We start from the raw sequence: 23,019 nt of genomic DNA, 5'->3' as shown, positions 1-23,019 counted from the left end.
GTTGCTGACTGCTGCATGAGACTGCCCAGGGCCCTGTCCAACCTGACTTTGAATGCCCCCAGGAATGGGGGGGTATCCACAGCTTTTATGGGCAGCCTGTGCCAGTGTCGCTCTACCCTGAGTAAGGAATTTCTTCCTAACATTTAACCTAAATCTTTACTTTTCTGGTGTAAAACCATTTCCCCTTGTCCTGTAACTATTGATAAGTCTCCGTCCTGTTTATAAGCACCCTTTAGGTACTGAAAGGCTGCAGTGTGGTTTCCAGAACCTTCTCCAGGCTGAACAAGCCCAGCTCCCTCAGCTTTTCTTAATAGGAAAGGTACTGCAGCCTCCTGATAATACTCATGGCTCTCCTCTGCACTTGCTTCAACAGCTCCACTTAAATCAGAATCTAGAAGGTGAATAAGGTATTTAGCTTAGAGGAGATGTGTTATTCAGTATTGCCTTTTTTTTTTCTTAATTTAAAAGGCTTACACAGATTACGTATCTACCTGTCTGTTAATACTTGCTTCATTCTGCATCTCACTGTAGCACATAATACTACTATATCATAGCATTACAAAACTATTTTAAAACAGTCTATAATTTATCCTCATCAATCTCCTCACCTGTTTGAGTTAATTACTTATTCTTGTAAACTTCTGGTTAACCTCTTGGGTCAACAATCTAGTCTACTGTTGTTTGAAAAAGTCTGGTTGGAAGTTTAACAGTATTAATGGCCAGACTCATTCTTGCTGTACAAACAAGTCATCTTTGAAGCCAAGCTAATTGCCCAGTCAGCCATTGTAGCTGAAAGCAGTAATTAAACATGGCAAAAGCTGCATGGGAATAATCCTTAGATGCTGTGATCAGGGTAGGTCCTGATGCTTCTACGTTTAGGTTGTAGTTTATAGCCCTACAGCAAGTCTCATTCCAGTCATCTGAGGAGAATGTATTTATCAGTACTGTATCGCGTACTTAAGTCTCTGGCTGGATACCACTGTAGAAAAATTCTGAGTGTAACATGACTGCAGTAGTATTTTCCTGTTTTGTTTTTGTTTTTTTCCCTTCTATTGCAACAGCAGAAACAGAGGTCTTCCAGTATGCCCCAGGCTCACCATGTGCTGACATCTTTGTCTGCAGGTAGTGATGGCTGGAGAAGGGTCCAGAATGTTTAGTCTAAAAGGCTTGCAGTGAAGCTGAGATGAAAGTATGGAGTTACCTTGGTCTTGCTTGTATCCTGCTTTCAGAGCTTCCAGCAGCCAAGTTGTGTTTCTCAGCAAGTCTTCTGGATTAGCATGTTCCACAACAACTGAATAAGAATCTCCAAAAGAGTAGGGCAGGCAAATCAGACCTGACTCTGCTGATGGTTTTTCATACCCTGCTTTCTTGATAACTTAAGTTTTCTTAAAAGGGGAAGCTAGGGAAGCCAAAAGAGAAAGTGGGTGAAGTTTGTGCTGGAGCTGAGATGGCCTTGGCTGTAGTGATTTAAGTGCTCCAGATGTTGACAATACCTTTGTGCCCTTCAGGTACACTGATATGTACTTGAGGGTTTTTATCTAGATGTTTCTTCTGAGGCAGGAAGGGGAAAGATCAACCTTACACTAGGTAGTCATCTCTCTTAAGGGAAACACAGGAGTATTTCTAGATGCATTTACTGTACTTTCTAGGAAGGCAGGGCATTCTTCAGTTTCTTCTTCCATGGAAGTCTGAACAGCAATATGCCATTCCTCATGTCCTGCAGTTGTTCTGCAGCTTGAATGGAGTTGCCTTCAAACCAGTGGATGCTGAAGTCTCGTTCTGTTTTTCCTTTCTTTCTGTCCATGCTTCCAGTGCATGCATTGAATGGATGATTACACAGGTTAGCTTGCTTCCTATAGAGGTGCAGATGTTAAATACCCTTTTTCAAAAAAAGGGGCTAAATTATATGAGATGAACAAAACAAAGACCTGATATGAATAACAACACTACTGCCTTTCCCCCACCATTCTACTCTTTTTTTTTTTATACAGTATTTTACTGTGTGCTTAAATACTAATGTGGGAGAAATACATGAACATTTTAGTGAGTAAAAGACCAGAACTAGAGTGAGGAAAATAATTACTTGTGCATAGTTGTCACAGACTAGCTTTAGGTTTGGCTGCTAGCTCTTTTCAAGAAAGAAGAAACACCAAGGCTTGGCATTTGCCTTAATACTGCTTCCAACAAGAGGTGAAAGTGTCAAAAAGCAGGAAGGGTTACAGACAAGTGAAACTGGGTTTGAAATACTGCAGGACTTACTTAGTGGAACTGTGCTGGAATCTTTCAGTAAATCCCTGGAAGTGTCTTACCCATTATTTTTGGGAGGCTGAGATCTGCCACGTCAAATTCTGATTCCTGTGGGAGAGACATGATCTTGAAAAATGAGATTCATAAATCTTTCTAAGGAAGCAGGAAGAATATGACTGTCAAAAACCTAAAAACCTAGACTTCACTCGCCATCCCTGGGTGGTGGCAAGACCCTCTTTCATTCTGTGTGCAATCTGGAAAAAATAACTTGTGCCAAGCTAATGAAGAGTTTGATCTGAAATCCAAATTCTTTCTGCATTAGTGAGATGTGGTTAAAACCTTGAAGGGCTCTTACGTTCTGTCCAAATAGTCTTTGAAAAGGTTATTTGCTCTCTAGATTGGACGGCTCATACAACAAACACTGAAATGCTGAGGAATATGATGTATTTTCATTTGGCTTCTTTTGAAGAGGAAAACCTGAAAAATGGAAAACTTTATAAATCTGTAACCTGAAGGCCACAGGAAGAGTTTGCTGTAGGTGAATGCTGTAACTGATAATAAGACTGTAGTCTAGGGCTCATCCTGCTCAATTCCTGCCTACCTTCTTCCTGACCGGGTGGCACCTAATGGTTTTCTGTAACTGTTAGCAGAACACTTACTAGTAAGGTTCTCAAAGCTGGCAGACTGGACACTTCCATTGTTGTGCTCCAGGGTAAGGCACTGTCACGTGTATACATCCCAATTGCTTGTTTACAGTATGATCTCTTTTTCAGGGGACTGCACCCTGTCACAGACAGTTCACATAAGCTCTCCATTCTACTAAAGGATTATTTTTCGTTTTCATTTCAGATGTTCTTCTGCAATGTGAAGTACAGCTTCCCCATAACAGGGCAGACAGCTCTGACTGACAAGGGCTCTTTACATGTGTATGCTTTATCTTATTCTAGTGTACCAGTACTCAGTGTCTTACTCCAAGCCATTGCAAACATTTCATATGAAGTGTCAAAAATCTCATTTGTGCTTAGGCACTCTGCTGCATTAAGGAAGCTGGTGCTGCTCTGATGTGCAACTGACTAAAATAAAAATCCATAATGGGTATCTAAGTCTTGGCTGTCCTTTATTCACAAACACTCCACTGATGAGCATTTGTTATGTTAGCATATGTACTGAAGTATGCTCATACTTCTTAGTGTAGTTACCTGGTCAGAGCAGGGGTGAGGTGAGCTTGATGTCTTCTTTTCTAGGAAGAGGGGCACAGAGAAACAGAAAATAAACCATTTCTTAGGCAATATCACAGTAGCATGCTGTTCAGTGCGTATTAAAGTTACTGTTGTGCTGATAGCATGCGAAGGCTGCTGGTTCTTCCTAGAGAGACTGCTGATACAGAACTTGCACAGGATCCCCTGTGGGGATTGGTAGTCAGATATGTAGTTGTTGAAGAGTTGGAACCATCCAGAAAGCAAATGAAATGATGAATTGTGTTTGAAGGTTACTACTTGGCTCTCTCCAAATAATTGCTGTATGTGGAAGTTGCCACCAGTGTGGAAGTAAATACAAAATCTCTGCTGGGGTTAAGCAGGGCTTTCAGTGGCTGGGAATAGCAGAATAGTGTAGAGCTGGATTCAGTGCCAGTTGAAAGCTGGGAGAACTGAGTGTTGTCCAAAAGTTTTTGCTTTCAGGCTGTAGATATAATACTGCAGTACAGACGTGGTACTTTCATTTCAAGATGGTCTTGATGTTGCTGCAGGTAACTAAATATGACTCTCTTGGCTTCTCTGTGCTGCACTTCTCAGTGAGACATCACGGAAAGGACTGTCTACCTTCCAGTCAGCACTATCTGCTACTGAGTTCTTTATCAGAGTCCCCTAGCTAGTACACAGCTTCTTTAGTGCTGTTAGACAGTTGTAATATGTACTGTGTGAGCAGTCCCATGTAGTTACCTTTCTATTCTATAGACTGTTTAAAGACTTAAAACATTTGCCAACAGTTTCTCTGTATACCTGTCTACAGCCTCAAACTTGTAATGGCAAAAGTAATTCCTTGCCTTAATGAATGGAAACTTCAGTTATTTAACTTAATATACTGATTCTGAAATTTGGCATACCCTATGTGAACGTAACATAAACAAGCTGGTTTATTCTCAGAAATCAACCATTTTTCCTTCAGCAAACTTAGAAATGGCTTGTGCTCTAATCTGAAAGCCTTGAACAAGCTTAACAGACCACTGGTTTCTGGAATACAGGGTAGTGGTGAAACATTCCTTACCTACAGTTACACTCCTTCACGAGTAAACAAGTCATGAGCTATCTTTGCTTTTAATTCTTGATTGATAAAGTAGTCTTGTCCTTGGAATGAAGATTTCATACATTCTCCTCCAATGCGTAACTGCCAAGAGATTAACACGATGCACAGTGTTTTCATCTTCCCAGGCTGCCCTCACAAAATTTGTGAGCATTCAGTGTAATACTGATAAACTTCAAGAACACATTCCAAGTACTCATTTTTCTTATTGCTGACTTAACCTCTGCTTGAAAGGCCGAAGGGGCGTTCCTTTCATGCAGCTTGCAAACTTCATTTTGGAGATGGAGTTCTAGTGTGAGGCTTGCCTGGCCTCATCCTTATCGGTGATGGCTGTGTTGCACTGCTGCTCAATTCTGAGGTGAGGGATGTTGGTATACACTATAATGATTCTGTTCTTGTTTTCCAGACCACCCGAGCTGAGTTTGATTTGCCAGAGTATTCTGTTCGCCGGCGGTACCAAGACTTTGACTGGTTGAGAAACAAGCTGGAAGAGTCTCAGCCAACACATCTCATTCCCGTAGGTAGTAAGCAAGAATCTGCTGTTAAGGACGGTTGTATATTTGTTTTTACAGTATGTAACACCCCTTTAGCACTGAACACAGGATTGTATTCATCCTTCTGCTAGCAGAGTGGGAAGCACTGCTGATTTGTGACTGATGGTGAAGCTTAAACTTTTTTTTTAGGTGCAGCACCTGAGAGGTGAACTTTAGAAGCCTTCTGTAGGGAACAGGCTGATGACAACACTTGCCTAAGCATAAGTATAATGTGCTCAACTTGCACAATTATTGCAACTGAATTTCTGAGTATGAGGCCTAGGAAAAGCTACGCAGGTTCTTCAGGTCCTAGTGTCAACATTCAAGTTTGCCTTTTGAGCTGGTTTTAAAGAACATGTTTCAAGACCACTTGTGTTAGCCTTTAAGAGCCCAGACTTACAGATCTTAACTGATGGCATGACATCTATTTCATATGTTCAGAAGATGGAGGATTAGCTAAACTTGTGCACCATTATCGTCTCTGAAGCTTACAGGCAGTCTGATGAATGTTTGTTGTATGAGTGACTGATATTGATCTTCAGCTGTGTATTTCATTCTGTATGAAATGTGGAGAGGGTAGGAAGGCTGTGAGATCATACCTTCTGCTCTTCTGAACAAGGAAATCCAAGGTCTGTAGTAGGTCAGTTGTCAGTAAATAAGAACACTCTTAACATACCTTTGCTTGCCCATCTGATATGAGAGTACGTTTGTCTCTCCTCTTTCAGTGAAGAGTCTCAGTGACTGTATGAGAAGTATTCAGTTAAGCTGTTCCAAGGGCTATTTGAGTTTTTTACTTTTCTGGGGTATACCTCCAAGTGAAATAATAAGTTTTGTCTTTCAAAGATAAGAAGTACCTCACAAAATTACATTACACCAATGCCTGGCATCAAAAAAACATTTAGTAAAGGGCTGAGGAGAAGAGAGGAGGGAGTGAACTAACCCCTCCAGGGCCAGGGGGGTTAATGTCAGCTTCCTAGTCCTTCATCCACTCCTGTTCTCTGAATAGCTGAAAATGTCCAGGTTAAGGTTCTGTGAATTTCTAATTGTGGCCATCAGCTGATACTCTTAGCAGCAGAAGGTAATTTATAGTAAGGGAATCAATCTGCTTTTCTGTGACAGCATTTGATGCACACTGGACTGGAGGTTTTGGTACAAATAGCACAAGTTGCTCTGATATTGTACACAAAACCTGCTGAAGGGCAAGGCAGTCTGTTAAGTGTGCCTCTTCCAAAATATGTGCATGAGGGTCACACTGCCTTCTTGATATACCTCTGTGCAAATGCACTGTGGTAATGGTTATGGACTTGCCTCTTAATCTGCTTAATCTGTTATGATGGGGAAATTGCCAGATGCTTTATGTATTCGTTGCTTACAAGTAGATGAGGAACAGTCTATTGGGCAATTTCAATGCACTGTGACTAGTGTATTCTGAAAGGATGTTTCCTAGCTGAGCTAGGAATATCTGTATTTATGATCTGAGGTGATGCAATTCCTGCAGGCCTTCTGTCAGACAAAATGCAGAAAGGGAATTGTTTTCCTTATCTCAGTGTGATTAATTCTGCTTAAAATCTTCCTGTAAAGGATGATGTGTTTTTCTGGTGCAGGGATTCTTAATAGTGAACACTCAGACAGCAGTCCAAGTAAGACTGAATATAGTTCCTTTTTTAGTTTGGTTACTGTGATCTGAAACTTTCTCTCAACTGTTATTTCAAGCAACTGTTAACAACAACAAAAAGCACCTGTGAGATCTGTTTTTATAGAGGTAAGGTTATTATGTCTAAGGATCTTGTCTTTGGGTCGTGGTGTCAGGATACTTTGAGCCATTTCTGACTTCAGTGAACTTTGCTGCCTATGAATCACACAAAGAAGTGTGGTCTGTTAAGCTGGAAGACCTTAAGTGAATAACACACAGTCAAGATATCACTTGCTAGCTTTGTGTACTGACTACTTCAGGTGGACCTCTAAAGGTCTATGAAATAAAGAGCTAGAGCTGTGGCTCGTCAGAAGTGCTCACTGTAATTTGTCTTGTGCTGTCTTTCTCCTGTTATTGGCCTCTCCAGCGTGGCAAGACTGTTCTCTGTAGCTGTTGTGATTGGCAAGTAGTTCTATGGCATACAGATCTACTGAAATATGTTGCAGTTATGCTGAAAGTAAACTTAGCTGTTACATTTATCGTGTACCTACACAATGTCTCTGCTTCTTAATTTCCTCGGTAGTAAAGCATGTGACAGTTACTTCCTGGCCCTGTGCTTTCAGGGTGTATTTGGTGAGGTTTGAGTCTAGGATTTTAGAAGGGGAAATTAAATAATACTTCTTTGCTGTCTTGCACTGAAGTGTGAACATCCATTCCTAAGATGTGAATGAGTGCCATAAAAGAAGCAACTTGAATTATTAATGGTATTAAAAACAAGAGAATTAGGCCCCTCTGTGGAGCAGAGGTCTTCAAGAAAGCTTTCCAGCTCTTCTGTTTCTGCTTTGCTGGGTCTTGCTGAAGGCTAAATGTCCTGCTGGCTGGGCTGTACTGCAAACGCTTTGATCTAGTTTTTGAGGTATGTGATTTGATGTATCAAATGCACTGCTGAGTATAATATAATGTGGATCCTAAGGCTCAGTGTTTATGTAGAGCCACCGTGCTTGCAGAAGGAAATCCTGTGCAAACGAACTGTGTGAATGCAGCCAGCTAAAATCTCTACCAGAGATTCTGTGGCTCGCAAATACTCAAACTTCAGTCATCACTCTGTCCCATCTTGGGTGCCTTTGTTTGAATGGGTCTGTAAACTAAGTCTCCATCTTGTACTTTTCCTCTGGTGTGTGGTGCCTGGGGGAGTGATTTTCTAAAATTCAGAGTTCCAGCTAAAGCTCACAAAGCAAGAGAGAATAATATTTTCCTTCCTGAAGACTACTACAATAAGCATTATTCATCTAAAAGAAATCTAATTAAAGTGTACCTTACACTGATTTAACGAGGATGACTGATCTGAATGTTCAGGCTAATGAGACAAGCCTTAAATTAAACAAACTGGTTATAGGGGCCAGGTGTGTAAAGAATCCAAATGCATCAGGGCTAGTGGTCCCCAAGGCTGTCTGAAGCTTATTGTTATGTTGTGCTGAACAGCAGAGATGAAATAGGAGTGGGGAGAAATAGAAGTAAGATGAAAGAGTGGATATATTGGCATTCCTTTGTCACTTACACAGGCACATTCAGGAATGCTGACAGAGAGATGACCAAGTGTGTGTTATGGCAAGTACTTCAGAAAACCTCTCCCTGGACTGCTGGAGCATTTGCTGTGTCAAACCTGTTTTCCTTTGGTCATTGTAGTTCTGTCACTAAGGCTGGAGGCCCCAAGACCATACTCCACAGAAAATCCCTGTCTGGGAGCTCTGAACAGAAAATAGGGAAAAAGAAGAGGTGGAGTTGTTAGGTTTTCCAGGTTTCCTTGAAGTGAGCAGTGTGTGTGTACAAGTGTGTATATCTATATGCGTGCATTTCACTGTGGTGAATAGTATGCAGCTTTGCTGGCATCCCCTTTAGAGCTGGAGCATCATCATGGCTAGGCAAAAATGCTTTAGGCTGTCCTGGAAGTAGTGTGTCTTCAACTGAGTTGCTCTGATCAGGCCAGACCTACTGAAGCACGATTCAAAGCAGCACTTACATCCTTTCTTATGTATGGGTTCCTATTAACAGAATTTCACTTCCTCTTGAGAGTGGAGTTAGATTGTGTAGTATATTTCCAAGTACAAATATTTTTTTCGTCTTTTGAATCTTGTGTGTTTTGTTTTTCTTTCTCAGCCACTTCCAGAGAAATTTGTGGTGAAGGGTGTTGTTGATCGATTTTCTGAAGAGTTTGTGGAGACCAGGAGGAAAGCATTAGATAAATTCTTGAAGAGAATAACTGATCATCCGGTGCTTTCTTTTAATGAGCATTTCAATGTATTTCTCACAGCCAAGGTAAGCTGGTAACTTCCAAACTCAGTCACTGAGATGGACAGCAGAACACACCTTTGCAGTCTCATTTTAAATAAAAGTAAGAAGGCATTAATAAAACAGTATGTGCAGGTCACAGCTTGCCCTAAAAGACAAGAGTTGTTTTGGGGACTTTTGATGTTGCATGTGTGACAACTGTGTAGGTTCACTTTGCCAGAGAAAGAGTGGTCTACAGATAGAAATCCTCTTCTCCAGACCTGCTCATTTTGCATCCTTGTATAGGGGCTCTTAATAATATATTCTGAAGTATACTCCTGTGATGCAAGAGAGGTTCAGAACAGAAAAAGCATAGACCTTGTAAAATCCTCTTTTCAGTTTGAACAGAAGTAAAAGAGGAAGAAGAAAGATCTCTTGCATAAAAGCTTGCAAATGTGGTTGGTTTTCTTCTCCATCCTTGTCTGTGCTTTCTGTACTGCTTGCACTTTTTGACCCCAAAGCAAAGGGTGGAGACTGGGTTTTTGCTTGTACTTGGTCAGTAACTTCATGCTCATCTTTGGCATAAAGTGTCTAGGAACCATGTAATTTTCTTTCTGTCTTTTGAACTGCATTTTAAATAAGACCCAGGGTAGCCTGCAGTCATTGGTTTGGCCTCGTAAGTGAGGAGAGCTGTAAAAGCATCTCTCTGATGTCACATTACACTACTTCACTCAAATGTGAACCTTAATTTGAGCTCACGTCAGGATGATGCTCTGCATGCTAGTAATGTGAGACTCAATCTCAAATTCTCTTTATTTTTCATCACCCTACCACTTGTGAACATTGCATTTTTAGAGTTGCTTTGGCAATAGAATTAGCTCTTGATAATTGTATGATAGATTTTGCTCTGCTTTTCAGTTGTTGAGGCGTTAATGTAAAGTGCTTAATTGTTTAGTTATCTTCTGCCATCTTTTCACCTTTGTAAAATGAATCATAGAATGGCCTGGGTTGAAAAACACCTCAAAGATCATCTAGTTTCAATCCCCCTGCCCTGGGCAGGGTCACCAGCCACTAGAGCAGGCTGCTCAGAGCCACATCCTGCCTTGCTTTGAATGCCTTCAGGAATGAGACATCTACATCCTCTCTGGGCAACCTGTTCCAGTGCATCACCATCTTGTCTGAGTGAAAAGCTTCCTCCTAACATCTAACCTAAATCTCCCGTGTATTAGTTTAAAACCATTCCCCTTGTCCTGTCACTTAACAACCCATGTAAACAGGGCAAAGCCTTTATCCTCAGCCCTGGATAATATCCTTTGCCTTGACAATACAGTGTGTCCAGGGTTGCTGGGAGAAAAGGACATGTGTTTACCAGTCTGTCCTTAGTCCTACATTATTTATTGTAGCAATGAGAAATCAGTTTGCTTTATTAGGACTTCAGAATTTAATTATTGCAGAAAATCATGAGACCACCTCCTGTCTGAAAAGGGAACCAACCTTTCTTTGTATTTCCTGTTTGGATTAGTAAAATGTTAGAATGCTTGAGAGAATGAGTGAGTAATTTTGAGTTAGTGTCTTTCTTCTGATGCCTACATAGATGTAACACAGCAAACAGTCAGAGGGCCAGAGTCAAGGAACTACTACATTTTAAAGGCAAACATAATTCAAAATGATTGTACCTTCTAAATGTTAGGTTATCTTAATTAGATTTAGTTTTATGTAACTACTTGAAAAGAGTAGCATAACACATTTTGAATATGGAATTTTGTATTCTTTTTTTCAAGAACACTCACCCTGTAATTTGATTTTAGGCTACCATATATTAATACTTGATATCTCTAGGGCTGCTCTATTTGAAAATTTGTCTTGCTCATGCTGTTTTAAACTCTTAAGCAAGTCTTTATGTTGAATAGTGACCCCTGCTGGAATGAGGAGATTGCACAGTGGATGGCCTTCTGTCCAATTTAAAACTACACATTCTGATGTGATGTAAAAGGTGAAATCCTCCAAATATTATCCGTATGCAGCCACTACTTTCTCCTTAGCACGGTTGTCTTTGTCCAATCAGACTACACAGCTGGTGTGAGGAGGCTGCTGAGCAAATAGACATGCTGTCTGCAGGTCTCTATTAGCCCATCAGAGCCAACTAATGGATATACGTAGTGCTGGTTTTGTAGAGGCCCACCCTTCAGGCACTGCTCCACACAGGCCCCCATGTGCAGCAGCAGCTCCTCCAGCTCTCCTGCTGTGCTCTGGGCTGCTGTCACTGAGCTGCAGCTCCAGCCCAGGGGTGCTTCTGTGGGGTAATTGCAGGCTGTGCTTCCCCTTGGCTGCATACACTGTTACACCAGGGGCTCCTCCATTTCTGCACAGGAAGAACTGTTCTGTGTGGTGCCCATGGGCTGCAGGGAGGCAGCCTGCTCCTCCATGGGCCTCTCCTGAGCTGCAGGGAGCTGCTGCTCTGTGCCTGGAGTACCTCATGTCCTCATCGTGCACTGACCTTGGGGCTTGTGGGGTTGCTTCTCTCACATTGCTCACTTCTGCACAACAGCAGCTAGGAGAGAGCACTTTTTTCCTATCTTAAATTTTCTGTCCCAGAACACACCCAGTGTCACTCATGGGGTAGCAGCTGGCAATGGCAGGCCCTTTTTGTAGCAGCTGGCTTTGGTTTGACATGGGGTGGATGCTGAGCTCTGCTCTGATTCCACTTCTGTAGTGTCTGTGCTAGCAAAACCTTGCCATGTAAACATTAATGGGCGATTGCCAAGAAGTCTTGGTGGAAATCGATCCGCTCATGTCACAGTGCCCTTGTTTGCAGTGCAGCAATGTGGAGAAGTCCAGCCACACACAGTGATGGGGACATGTACTACTCACAGTATACTTCATACCATTCTCCTGGATAGTGTATCACTGTCTAGAAGTAGTCTTGAAGCCATACTAGCTGTCTGAGTGGTACAAGGTAAGGTTTTGTGTCCAAGGCTACATGCTGCATTGTTATCTTTTGCCTTTGCAGTGTTTGATCTTGACTGGAAAGTATGGTTTGCTGTATTGGTCTTCCAACACACAAGTATTGTTTTTCTTACCTGCCAGGATCTTAATGCACACAAAAAGCAAGGAATGGCATTGCTGTCAAAGATGGGAGAGTCAGTCAAGTATGTCACAGGAGGTTACAAATTAAGAAGTCGTCCACTGGAGTTTGCAGCCATTGGAGAGTATCTGGACACATTCTCTTTAAAACTCGGTACCATTGACAGGATAGCACAACGGATTATCAAGGAGCAGTTGGGTAAGGACTAAGGTGTTCAACTTTGATACTTCTGGCCAGAATCCCTGTCTTTTTCTGATTGATAGCATAACTGACCTAACCTCAATGACTGTATCATGTAACGAGCCACACACAGCATAAATTCTAATGCCTCTTGCAGGTTTAAAACAGCCTAACGCAGTATCTTGTCTTAGCTCAAATCTGACTGTGAAGTTACTCTTGTTATGCTACCCTATTTTCTTACTGATAGTTATTTCTCAGAGGATTTTTGGTGTGAAGAAAACTTGTAGATTTTAGCTGTAAGAGTATAAGTGGAATTCCGAGGATGCTAACCTTAACGGGTCTGTCTTGATGGAAATTTTACCTGTATAAGCAATGACTTTGGCTACCATGCAGAAGTAAGTATTTATGTATACAGAAGTTTTCAGGAAGGCTCAGTGAAGCTGGCATAATATGTACCAGTCACCTCCATGCAACTGTGAACTCTGATTAAGGTGCAGCACTAGACTGCTGGGGGAGTTAATGTTTGCCTAGCTTGGTCGTAATTTCTTCCTTTTTCATGTAAGTAATTGCAGATACTTTTGGCTAGCTCTTTCTCTGTTCATTTTCTTTTCCCTTTTGCCTCTGCAGAATACTTGGTGGAATTACGAGAATATGGACCTATTTATTCAACCTGGGGTGGGCTGGAGGTTGAGCTGTCAGAGCCACTGGAAGGGGTTTCTGCATGCGTTGGGAACTGCTGCACAGCTCTTGAAGAACTCAGTGAAGATATGACAGATGACTTCCTGCCTGTGCTTAGGGAATATATACTGTACTCTGAGTCAATGAAGGTAATGGGAGCCAAGTGACTGAACACACTGCTGTTTTGTATTCATGGCTTGGAGGTGGGAAAAGAGAGAAGTAAATGGTTTAATTAGGATCATGTTTTTGTAATCAGTTCTGCTTTTCAGCCAACTTAACATGGGTAAAGCTAGGGGGGAAACATGATGTTGAAAATCTACTCCTTTATTGTAGTAGTGGTTGGCTTTCTATAGGAGACATCCTGTAGCTGTCTAGAATTTTATGCTTGGATTGTTATAAAGCAGTCAACATTTTACCTGACTGGTTTGTTGTCTGACACTGCAGAGAATGTGTCACATGCAGCTTCTGTCACTCATATGTAGCAGTGCTGAATTGCTCCTTTTAAATCCAGGTGTCCAAATGACAAATAAGGCTTCACCTCTCATCTCTATTCATTAGGCAGGATGTGTCTGTCCAGCTATTAAGTTCTATTTACTAAATAACTGCTTAAAGACGTTGCTCTGTGGCAATTTTTTCTTGATTATCTTGAAAAACTTTCTTAGCACTTGTATACAAGTAGCAAGTTTTAAGAGCAAGACTTCATTGTGGTATTTTTTTTCTCCTGAAGTGAGCAGTGATTGTAAATCATATTGCATGGAGGAAAGTAATTGAAACAGAGCTCTAATTCTGGCTGCTAGAACTTCTCACCTCACACCCATGGAACAGTGTGTATTACTAACACCCTGCACGTAGTACTAACAAATAAATTCCTTTGAGGCTTCTTTTATTTTTTTTTTGGACCATGATATGTCCTCCTTTAAAAAGGTTTAACAGCTTGTTGGAAACCTAGTCTGAGCAGGATAGTCCTCTCTATTAATCTTAGTCTTGCGATACTTCTGAAACTGAGAATTGGAAACACTTATCTGCAGATTTATCTTCCTAGCTTCAAATGGCTGGTTGCAAGTCTGTCTTGACTAGCTTAAGCAAAGTGTTCTTGCCCAAGGCTTTGTACTCATTTTCTGAAGCTACTGTTTCTTTTCATTCCCATGTTAGCAAAAAGAAAAAAATCTTTTACCGCAGGACATGTGGCATGTCATGATATAATTTCCACGGCCTGCTGGAAGTGCCATCTGAAGTATCAGACTGATTTATAGGAGGTGTTTTGCACAAATGTAGAGAGAGGTGGAAAAGCTTTCTAGCTTTCTTTTAGAAAAGATTTTAGCCTCTCTTAGACGACAACAAAGATACTGAATTCATTCACTAAGCTAGCAGTCTAGCTGCAATTTTTTTTTGTCTTTTTGCTGCAAGTCCTTAATTTTGCACTCTGTTGTAAGTGTTCTTCAGCTGCCTGAAGTACCTCTTCAGCTGAAGAAACTCCTGCTTTGTGGCTTAATTTCTGTGCTGTTGACTTGACTTTCAAGTGTCCAAAAGGATTCTCTTTCTGTCTGTTCTCTTAAGTGGCTGAACTTGCTCATTGTGTTGGTGCTTTGGAAGTTGTTGAATCTAGAAGCTGCAAAACATATCTGCAAAATAGCAGTACAGTGAGGATTATGTTGCCTAGTGTCAAGCTTAGTCACTTTATTACCTTTATCACATCTGATGATCGAGAATATATAAAACTGTGATTAGGTAAGGCACACTGCTCTTTGTTTCCATCTCTCCCTGGTACCAAACATTGAAATCTGTCAGGCCATACTGAGCACAGTTCTTGTGTTCTAAAACGTAAGTCTCTTAGTATTGATATGGTAGACAGATACAGCACTGACTTGCCAGACTTAAAAACGAGTACATAAATGAGAATGAGGTTTCCTCTGGAGTCCAAGAGGCTTTGTCCTGGAAGAGCTATCCTCTTCATGAGCAGTGCTATTGGTCACCTGCTGTGAAATGTCTTATGTGGACAGCTTTTGGACAGGTACTTGAGGAAAGGTAAGTCTTTGGGTTCTAGGAATTTGGTGCAACCTTGACAACTATTTCTGTTCCAGGTTGCACCCTAGGTATGTAGGTTAGGAACCTGATTTGTAGAGCTGTGTGAATGCCTCTCAGTGGAAAAACTGCCAGGTTAATTTCACCTTTTTTTATTTTTATTTCTTTACTTATTTATTTTTAGCAGAGTGCTTCCTTTACCTTCTTAAAGACCACTGTTTTTTGATGGGGCCAGCCTGAAGGAACTATTCCTACTGAGGCAAAGCCCAGAAAGCATGGTTGAAATACTCATGATCTCATTCCCAGGAAGCCACGTATCTTAGCTCTGTATTTGTTTGAAAGATTTGCAGAAGTGGATAGACACTAGGATTGTGGGGTTGATTTTAAAATGTGTGGTGGAGGCAAGGCAAGACCTTCACTAAAACACAGGCTGCACATGAGATGGCTTGATAGAGTCTCAGATCCTGGCAGAGATATGTGGTAATGTTTTTTGTAGTATGCTGATGCTCCATGGGTGTGTGCAGAGGACAAAGTCAGCTCTAAATAATTTAGTGCTGATACTAAAATAGTTTATAAACTCTGTATGCTTATTGTGGCCAGAAAAGCCTCTCAGGTGGTGTGGTTCCCAGCTGTGTGCTTGGACACTACTCCTAATGCATTTTTAAAGCAAGCAGCGTATGAACAGTCTCTTCAAGGGCATGCAGTAAATGAGGATTCTTTATGAGTTCTAGTTGTAGTAAGAAGGTGCATGTAGTGCACGTGGCATAGCATCACAACCTGAGAAAAGTGGCTGGTGGCAAACTTCTGAAGCTCCTTCAGAGATGTAGGTCAATGTGGAATGTTTAAACTACAAATACAAATTGAAGGAGAGCCTATGTCATTGAAAGCAGGCTAAGTCTTGTTTGTACAGCAGCCACTGGTTTTGTTCTTTACACAGCTGAAGTGGTGTGTGTGACTTCTTGTGTGCTCTTTTTCTGTTTTTTGGTATGTTCTTCTCACTGAGGTCCTAACAGTCAGAAGTGTTGCATAGGTAGTGGTAAATCTGGAGTTACTAGTACAGAGCTCTTCTGAGAAGCTGCTGAAGCATAATGCATTAATTGACATCTGTGAAGAGATTGCCTGGGGCTGCCTGAGTAAACATGTCCTCTCACATATGGGACAAATGAAAGGGGAAGCAATATTTTTCTCATCGCTTTCAGGTCAACCATTAATGGATAGTTAAAGCTGTATTCAGAAGCATGTTGCTAATGTTCCATAGTGGGCACTTAAGGAGGAATAAAATACTTGCCCTTTGAATCTAGTCTGCTGGTACCTGTTAATCATTGGCTAATGCACATCAGACCCTGTGTACTGTACTAGCTCTGTGTTCATGGAGGCTGAATGCAGTTGCCCAGAGTAGTTGTTTTTCTGAGGAAAAATACCTCAGTTGATTCAGGCTTACAGTGATGTGGAAAATCACTCAGGTTTTTGTGGCAACATAACCTTAAACACTTGAGTGCTGTTTCACATAACTGCTTGGATTCTGAAATGGATGGGTATGTCATGATTTTTCAAAGCAAATGTGACTGATTGCATGTGTGTTATTCTGTCCATTTATTATTTATTTTACCTGAGCCAACAGTAGATTTGTGAATGGAGAGCCTTTCCAAGCATTGTGGGTTGAGATTTTAAAGAGTAATGATTGCAGTGTCTCCTGCCTTTACTCTAGCAGCAATCATTATTCCTTATAGAATGGAATTATTTGGAATAACTGCAGTGATGGCCTTAGAAAGGAGGAGGGAGGTGATGATTAGTGATTGTAAGGCTTGTGCATCTTGGCCAGATTTTATTTGTTAGAGCCTTTTAGTAGTATACTTAAAAAGAGTGATTTCTATTTGTTGTTTTCATACTGTAAGCCTGTAACACAGCCTTCACACTTAGAGAACTTAGCTTGTGGACCTAGTGAAATATAAGAATAGGCTCTTATTCTCTATTCTAGGAAGCCACTGCCTGTAAAATGTTTACAATGCGAAAGTCACATGGGTGGTTCAGTTCTTTCACATAGAACATACTTTTCATAAGGTTAATTCTTTTATTTTTAAAAACAAAACGCCCAAACTGCCTCCTTGTCTGCAAGTTGAGTTTTTTATCTGACCCCCTAATTGTAAAATGTTCTTTATTTTTAAAAGCTACTTCCTAAATAATGTAAAATAGGACAATAGACTGAAAGGCAAACTTAGGACTGAGTTGTCAGTTCAGCTGTAGCGTTGCTGTTTCTTGCAGACAAGAAGGGGAATAAGCAAGAGCATCCCTCTGACATTCTTTTCTCTTGCCCATAGAATGTGTTGAAGAAGAGAGACCAAGCTCAAGCGGAGTATGAAGCAAAACTGGAAGCAGTAGCCTTGAAAAAAGAAGACCGTCCAAAGGTTAGCACTTCAGAAATCACTCTGCAAAAATAAGCTGTACTTCCCTACTTTCTGAGAACAGTGAAGAAATAAAGCTTGGTTTTTCTCAGTCTAGCTTCCTCTTTGTATTGTAAACTAGGGTTGAGCAGGAGTTTGGTGGCAAGCTGATGCAAAATGAAGACCCAGGTATGAACGTATTTCACCTTGTCTAGCAACATCTCATATTACTGATTTCCCACCATTTAGAGTAAGGTGGCACTGCCCTCTGTTGGAGCATCTAGTTGGACTGTTCAGTAGCCATGGCTTTAAGCAGTGGTAGCTCTCTAGTTTCTGGTAATTTTGGTCTCTGATTGCTAGCTGAATCAATTTCCTAGATACTGGCATCACTGATCCGTGCTGTATGACTCCTGTTTTGCTCTTTCCACTCAGATCTTTCCTTGTGATGCTGAACTTATGCAGCAGGGGTCACTGAGTGACAAGTTCTGTCTGGGCATGGTGGAGGACGACATAAGCTTGTGTGCTTGTGCTGCCACCTGCTTTTCTGCATGAAGAGTGGTGCAAGAGCTGTATCTTGTATCAATGTCACTTTGACCAACAATGGAAACAGGTTTTGTTCCCTCTTTCTGCCTGTGTGTTTTGGCTCTCCTCCATCTTTCTGTTAACAACTGAAGAAGGAATTTTAATATTACAGCTACTGTATGATAATCTTAAAGGAGGTTCAAGTCTTTATTGAACAGCATCTTTAATTTTGAAACTGAAGGGTACAGACTGGAAAAGCAACCCTTTTTTCCCAAGCCTGAGTTTCTGTCTGTCATATACTCTGACAAAACTGATACCAGGATGGCTTGGGTATCTTGTGCGCTTGTGTTCAGATCTTTTGGCAGCTCCACTGCTGATTTGTGTGATATTACTGTTACTTCATAAGCATAGCTTTATTTGAGTAGATATTCTAACCTGTTGTCTGAGTGGAACCATGTCTAGCACATCCAATAAAACAGCTGAGGTTATTAGGTGCTGATATCTATCAAGATGCTGATACAGCAGAGCAGCTGAATTTTGCTAATCTCTCACCTACTAAAATGTTTTTGAAGCTCATCTCAGTAGGATTATTGTGTAAAATGCAAGATTTAAATAGCTGTCTACGAATTTTTTGAGTACTTATATTTCCTCTCCAGAATATCCTAAGCATATCTTTTGGTAACTCCCTTGTACCTCTTTTCTTAATACCTTAACAGCATATAAGAGGGGAAGCTGAAAAAAATTAATAGAATTCCTTGAATGTTCCTAACATGCTAGCACACAACTTTTAGATTCTTTCCAGCTTGAGTGGAATGTCCTTATCTACAAGAACTGATAAGATGCAATGCTAACAACTGTTCTAACTTAACATTTAGTGAGTTATCCTGGCTGTAACTTCCTAGAAACTATAAGCAGACAGAATAGTGACGAGCCAGCTTATGCAGTGAATGTCACAATGGCATTTATGTTCCTTTCAGTATATTGGGCTGATTGGCAGAAGTTACCTTAAAGCACGTGAACTAAACCAAAACAGAAAGCCCACAAAACAAACCCAGACAGAGCTAGTTTTTGATCACCTGTTAACCTCTTTGACTGGAGGGCATTCTAGGACTCACAGTACATGTAATTAGACTTCCTTCACAGAACTCCACTGTTGGTGGTGTGTGATTCTCAAATCAGCTTAAAACTCAGTGGACTATAAATACAGAAAGCTTGTAGGGCTGCTATAAATGTCTGTCAGGAGGTACTGCTCAGAATGATAAAGTTTCCACCAAGAGCACTGTGTAGCTTGTTTTGTATTTGTGGTGTTTCTCATCAGAGTAACAGTGCAGAGCCTTCAGCTTTTCTGTCAGTAAGCAAAATTCAGTGGAGGAGTGCTGCTTGTGTTGGCTCATTTGAGCTGATTTTGCAGTAATTCAACTAAGGCAGTGAAGTGCAGATGTTTCTTTTTGTAGATAAAATCCACTTCTATTAACCTAAGTCTGTCTCAAGGATTTGTAGTGTGGTGATCTGTGGGAGCAGTGAATATGGCAGCATTAATTTTGACGTGAAAGGTGATCGTGTGTTTTTGAAGGGGGATTGGTGAAAGGTGTGTGACAGTGTGTGTTTCCAAAGAACCAGAAGGAATAAAAATGCCATGTACATATAGTTCTGAATAAGACCAGTGTGTGTGGGTGCTTCAGGAATCCTGAGGAAACTTAGTTGGGAAACTTAGACCTGGAGCTGTTCAGCCTTGAAAAAAGAAGACTCTGGGGGGAACTGATCCACGTCTATAATTATCTAAGGGGCAGGAGGCAAAGGAACGAGGATGGACTCTTCTCAGTAGTGTGTGACATCAGGACAAGGGGAAATGGCCACAAACTGAAGCGTAGGAAGTTCTGCACCAATGTGTGTGGGAACTCCTTCACAGTGCAGTGACGGAGCACTGGAGCTGCACAGAGAGGTGGTGGAGTCTCCTTCTCTGGAGACATTCATGACCCACCTGGACACCTACCTGTGCAACCTGGGCTGGGGAGCTGCTTTGGCAGGGGGGTTGGACTAAATGATCTCAACATGTCCCTTCCAAGCCCTACCATTCTTTGTTTCTGTGGCCAGAAGCATTACGGTCAGAGAACATGGAGGAACCTATGTGGCTACTGACTGTAGAGTTGCTTGTAATATAAATCCAGTTGTTTGAATGAAGGGTTATGCAGAGCCCATGAGCATCAAGGAAATGCTGCTTTGTGTCTCACAGAGCTATGTTGGAGGCCAGATGTAGGGCTTTCTCTGCTACTGGTCTGTGGAGTACTTCACTGATTGTCCCTCATCTGCATTGTAAAGAACAAGAGTCGGTTATGTTTCTGCTTAGATACGTTGCCAACTGCAAGGTAGTTATAAACTGACTTCTACCCATAAGTACTGGAATAATATAAAACAAATTTCCTGAAGACTGCTGCAGATATTCTTTATTCTACCCTTTGTGCAATTGACAGCTTTCAGATAGGAAAATCTACTCATTGTGTTGGTGCTAGTGCTCAGGAGTTTCCCCTTCGTATGTCTTGGGCTTGGTGTGCATATATTACTGCCTGTGTAGACCATGCAGCACAAGGAGAAGGAAAAGAATAATGTTAGTGATTTTTCTGCTTGAAGAGCCATTCATAAATCATTCCAGTTCTTGTCTGGCAGTGTACAGCACATTGATCTAATCCATGAGCAAAGAATGCAGGTGTCTTTGGCCTAGCTTGCTTCTGTTTTGAGTTGATGAATAGTGGTGTAATCCTTTTCTCTCTCTTTACAGACTTGCAATAGGCTGTCATTCAATAGTTCTCGCGTTGTTTATGCATGGCTACTTGTCCAGTGTTGGGCCAGGTGAGCTTACCTGGCCCATGATTCTGTTTGTCTTATGATCAGTGCTTTGCATTTACTTTTTTGGGCAGCCTTTAAGGTTAAAGCTAGAAGCATAGAAATTTTATTCCACAGGCAAAGCTGATCACTGCTGTTTATTATGGTCAAAATAAGATGCCAAAGTATATCATTCAGCCCTTTGGGCAAACCTGGATATTTGTGGTTTCACTGGTGAAAATTGCACAGTGCCTGGTGCAGCTGTAATTAGGATGAAGAAGAGAAACCTTGCTGTGGAGCTGTGGTCAGTCTGCTCAGTTTAACAGCTAGAAGTTGAGACTAGGCACTCAGCACTCGTGTGTTGCCTTTCCTCTTCATGTGCCTCTAGGAATCTCTTCCACATATGGAGACAAGATCATGCCTGCCACCTTGCAAAGAACAAATTAAAAAGCCCTGTCTCCTCCCTAAAACATAAATGGATCTCCTTCCCGCAGCTATAACTGAATTCATTCAAGGTCTCTACCTTTCCTCTGTAGCCTTGGCTTAGTGGGATTCAAGCATATGTAGCATCTAACACTCTGAACAAAAGTATCAGTATTGTTTTTTTATCATTTTCATTATGTTCTGCAGGTACCCACGGATGTTGAGAAATGTCAAGACCGAGTAGAATGTTTTAATGCTGATCTGAAAGCAGATATGGAGAGATGGCAGAACAACAAGCGACAAGATTTTAGGCAGCTACTCATGGGGATGGCAGATAAAAACATCCAGTACTACGAGAAGGTATGTGGCATTGTTGTAGCACTGGCAGGAGCAAAGGTAGTTCATTGTCCTCCAAGATGGTGACGATTCTTCAGGAAATATTTATGCTATTTCACAGGAAAGAGCTTAGACATCTTAATTCTTCAGTGCTATGGAAGCTTCCCTTTGTCAGAAGCTTAGTGTAATCTGCTGAGCTGGTGGTTCAAGTGATTTACATGAGACAAGCAGTCTCTTGCAAAGCATTCTTTTAACAGCACATTTTACTGGTTGCTTGTTTATCTTGGATTCTTGAATTGAACAAATTGCAGAGCAGCAGTAGTAATTTTCCTTCACCACAACCAGGTAGGAAGAAAAGTCCAAAAATGTGGATTGTGGATGCCCATCCCTGAAGGCCTTCAAGGCCAGGTTGGATAGGGCCTAGGGCAACCAGATCTGGATATCCCTGTCCACAGCACAGGATTGAACCTCAGTGAACTTTAAGGTCCCTTTCAGCTCAAGCCATTCTGTGAAGTTACCAATTATTCACATGCAGTGTATTGAAGTCCCTGAGGTGTAATGGGGTACACAGTGTCTGAGGCATGTACCTTGACTGTATAGATTTTTCAAATAGCTTTGATGGAGTGCTGCTATAATAGCAGCCTCTGTGTCCAAACTAGCCCTCTCCAAGTCACATCATGAGCATGAAAATGACAGCTGTTCTTTCTGAATGCTTTCTTAGGTTATTGAAGAAGACTAAAGAGTATTAAGAACTCTGCTGGCCTTTCTGAACTTCTGCTCTGTCAGTCTGGGAGGGTGGGTCAAGAATTAAAAGACCTGATAGACCTATTTAGATAGATCTATTTTTTAATAATAAATAGATTTATTTTTTAATCTTTCTTTCTTTCTTCAGTGCCTTACAGCATGGGAGTCAATTATACCACTATTGCAAGACAAAACAGAGACCAAATAAGAAGTACCTTCATGGACAGTCTAGAACTCCTGTGCTCAGTACCACTAGACATACTGGAACTCTACGAAGGTCTCTTTTTTTTTGTCAACTGAGATACCAGCTGTGCTCAAGCTGGAACAGACCCTCTGAAAACTATTTGAATTTTTTCCTCATTTTCTGTTTAAACTGGGGTATGTTTCATCTTTTTGAGGTATCTTGAATGGTTCCTTCTCTATCCTATGGAGTGACATGGGGCTTATAGTGACAGTGCATGGGGATCTTGATAAAATTTACCTCTTTAGCCTGGAAGGAGCTGATGAGTAGAACACTAAAAAGATGAAAATAAAACTCTACTGCAAGGTGCCAAAATGACATCTTTATTACTGTTCTGTTTTGTTTGCTAAAAATACAGCTATTTTCTAACCAACTTTTTTTTTTTTTTTAATGATGGAGAGGGGAGTACTGGAAGTGAGTATCTTCTGTTTTGCTACCACCTGTATGCTCTCATTGGCTAAAATGCCTTCTGGAGGGTTTCCTGTGTGAGAGTTAGGCTGGTCCTAGGAGGAGCATACTGACACTACCTACGTATAGCCTGTGATACAAGCATGAACTGTGTTTTTTCGTGAGTGTAGCATGCTGTTGGTTCATACTAAATATCT

General features: G+C 41.2%; 1 protein-coding gene across 1 annotated transcript in view; it reads left to right on the top strand.

Annotated features, from left to right (window-relative positions):
- Positions 1 to 22,787, top strand: part of SNX30 (sorting nexin family member 30) — a 46,348-nt gene extending 23,561 nt beyond the window's left edge. The window contains exons 3-9 of the mRNA XM_065745266.1: positions 4,955 to 5,065; positions 8,872 to 9,030; positions 12,070 to 12,265; positions 12,875 to 13,074; positions 17,266 to 17,352; positions 21,301 to 21,453; positions 22,322 to 22,787. Of these exons, the coding sequence (XP_065601338.1) occupies positions 4,955 to 5,065; positions 8,872 to 9,030; positions 12,070 to 12,265; positions 12,875 to 13,074; positions 17,266 to 17,352; positions 21,301 to 21,453; positions 22,322 to 22,381 (966 nt within the window). The 3' untranslated portion in view covers positions 22,382 to 22,787. The remainder of the gene's footprint in view (positions 1 to 4,954; positions 5,066 to 8,871; positions 9,031 to 12,069; positions 12,266 to 12,874; positions 13,075 to 17,265; positions 17,353 to 21,300; positions 21,454 to 22,321) is intronic.
- Positions 22,788 to 23,019: the final 232 nt, after the last annotated feature.

This window comes from Cyrtonyx montezumae, unplaced genomic scaffold (genome assembly GCF_038088225.1).
Source record: "Cyrtonyx montezumae isolate F1298 unplaced genomic scaffold, pur_monq_1.0 scaffold_34, whole genome shotgun sequence".
Classification (NCBI taxonomy): domain Eukaryota; kingdom Metazoa; phylum Chordata; class Aves; order Galliformes; family Odontophoridae; genus Cyrtonyx; species Cyrtonyx montezumae.
The sequence above is the reverse complement of the archived record's forward strand: the minus strand, read 5'-3'. Positions and strand labels throughout refer to the sequence as shown.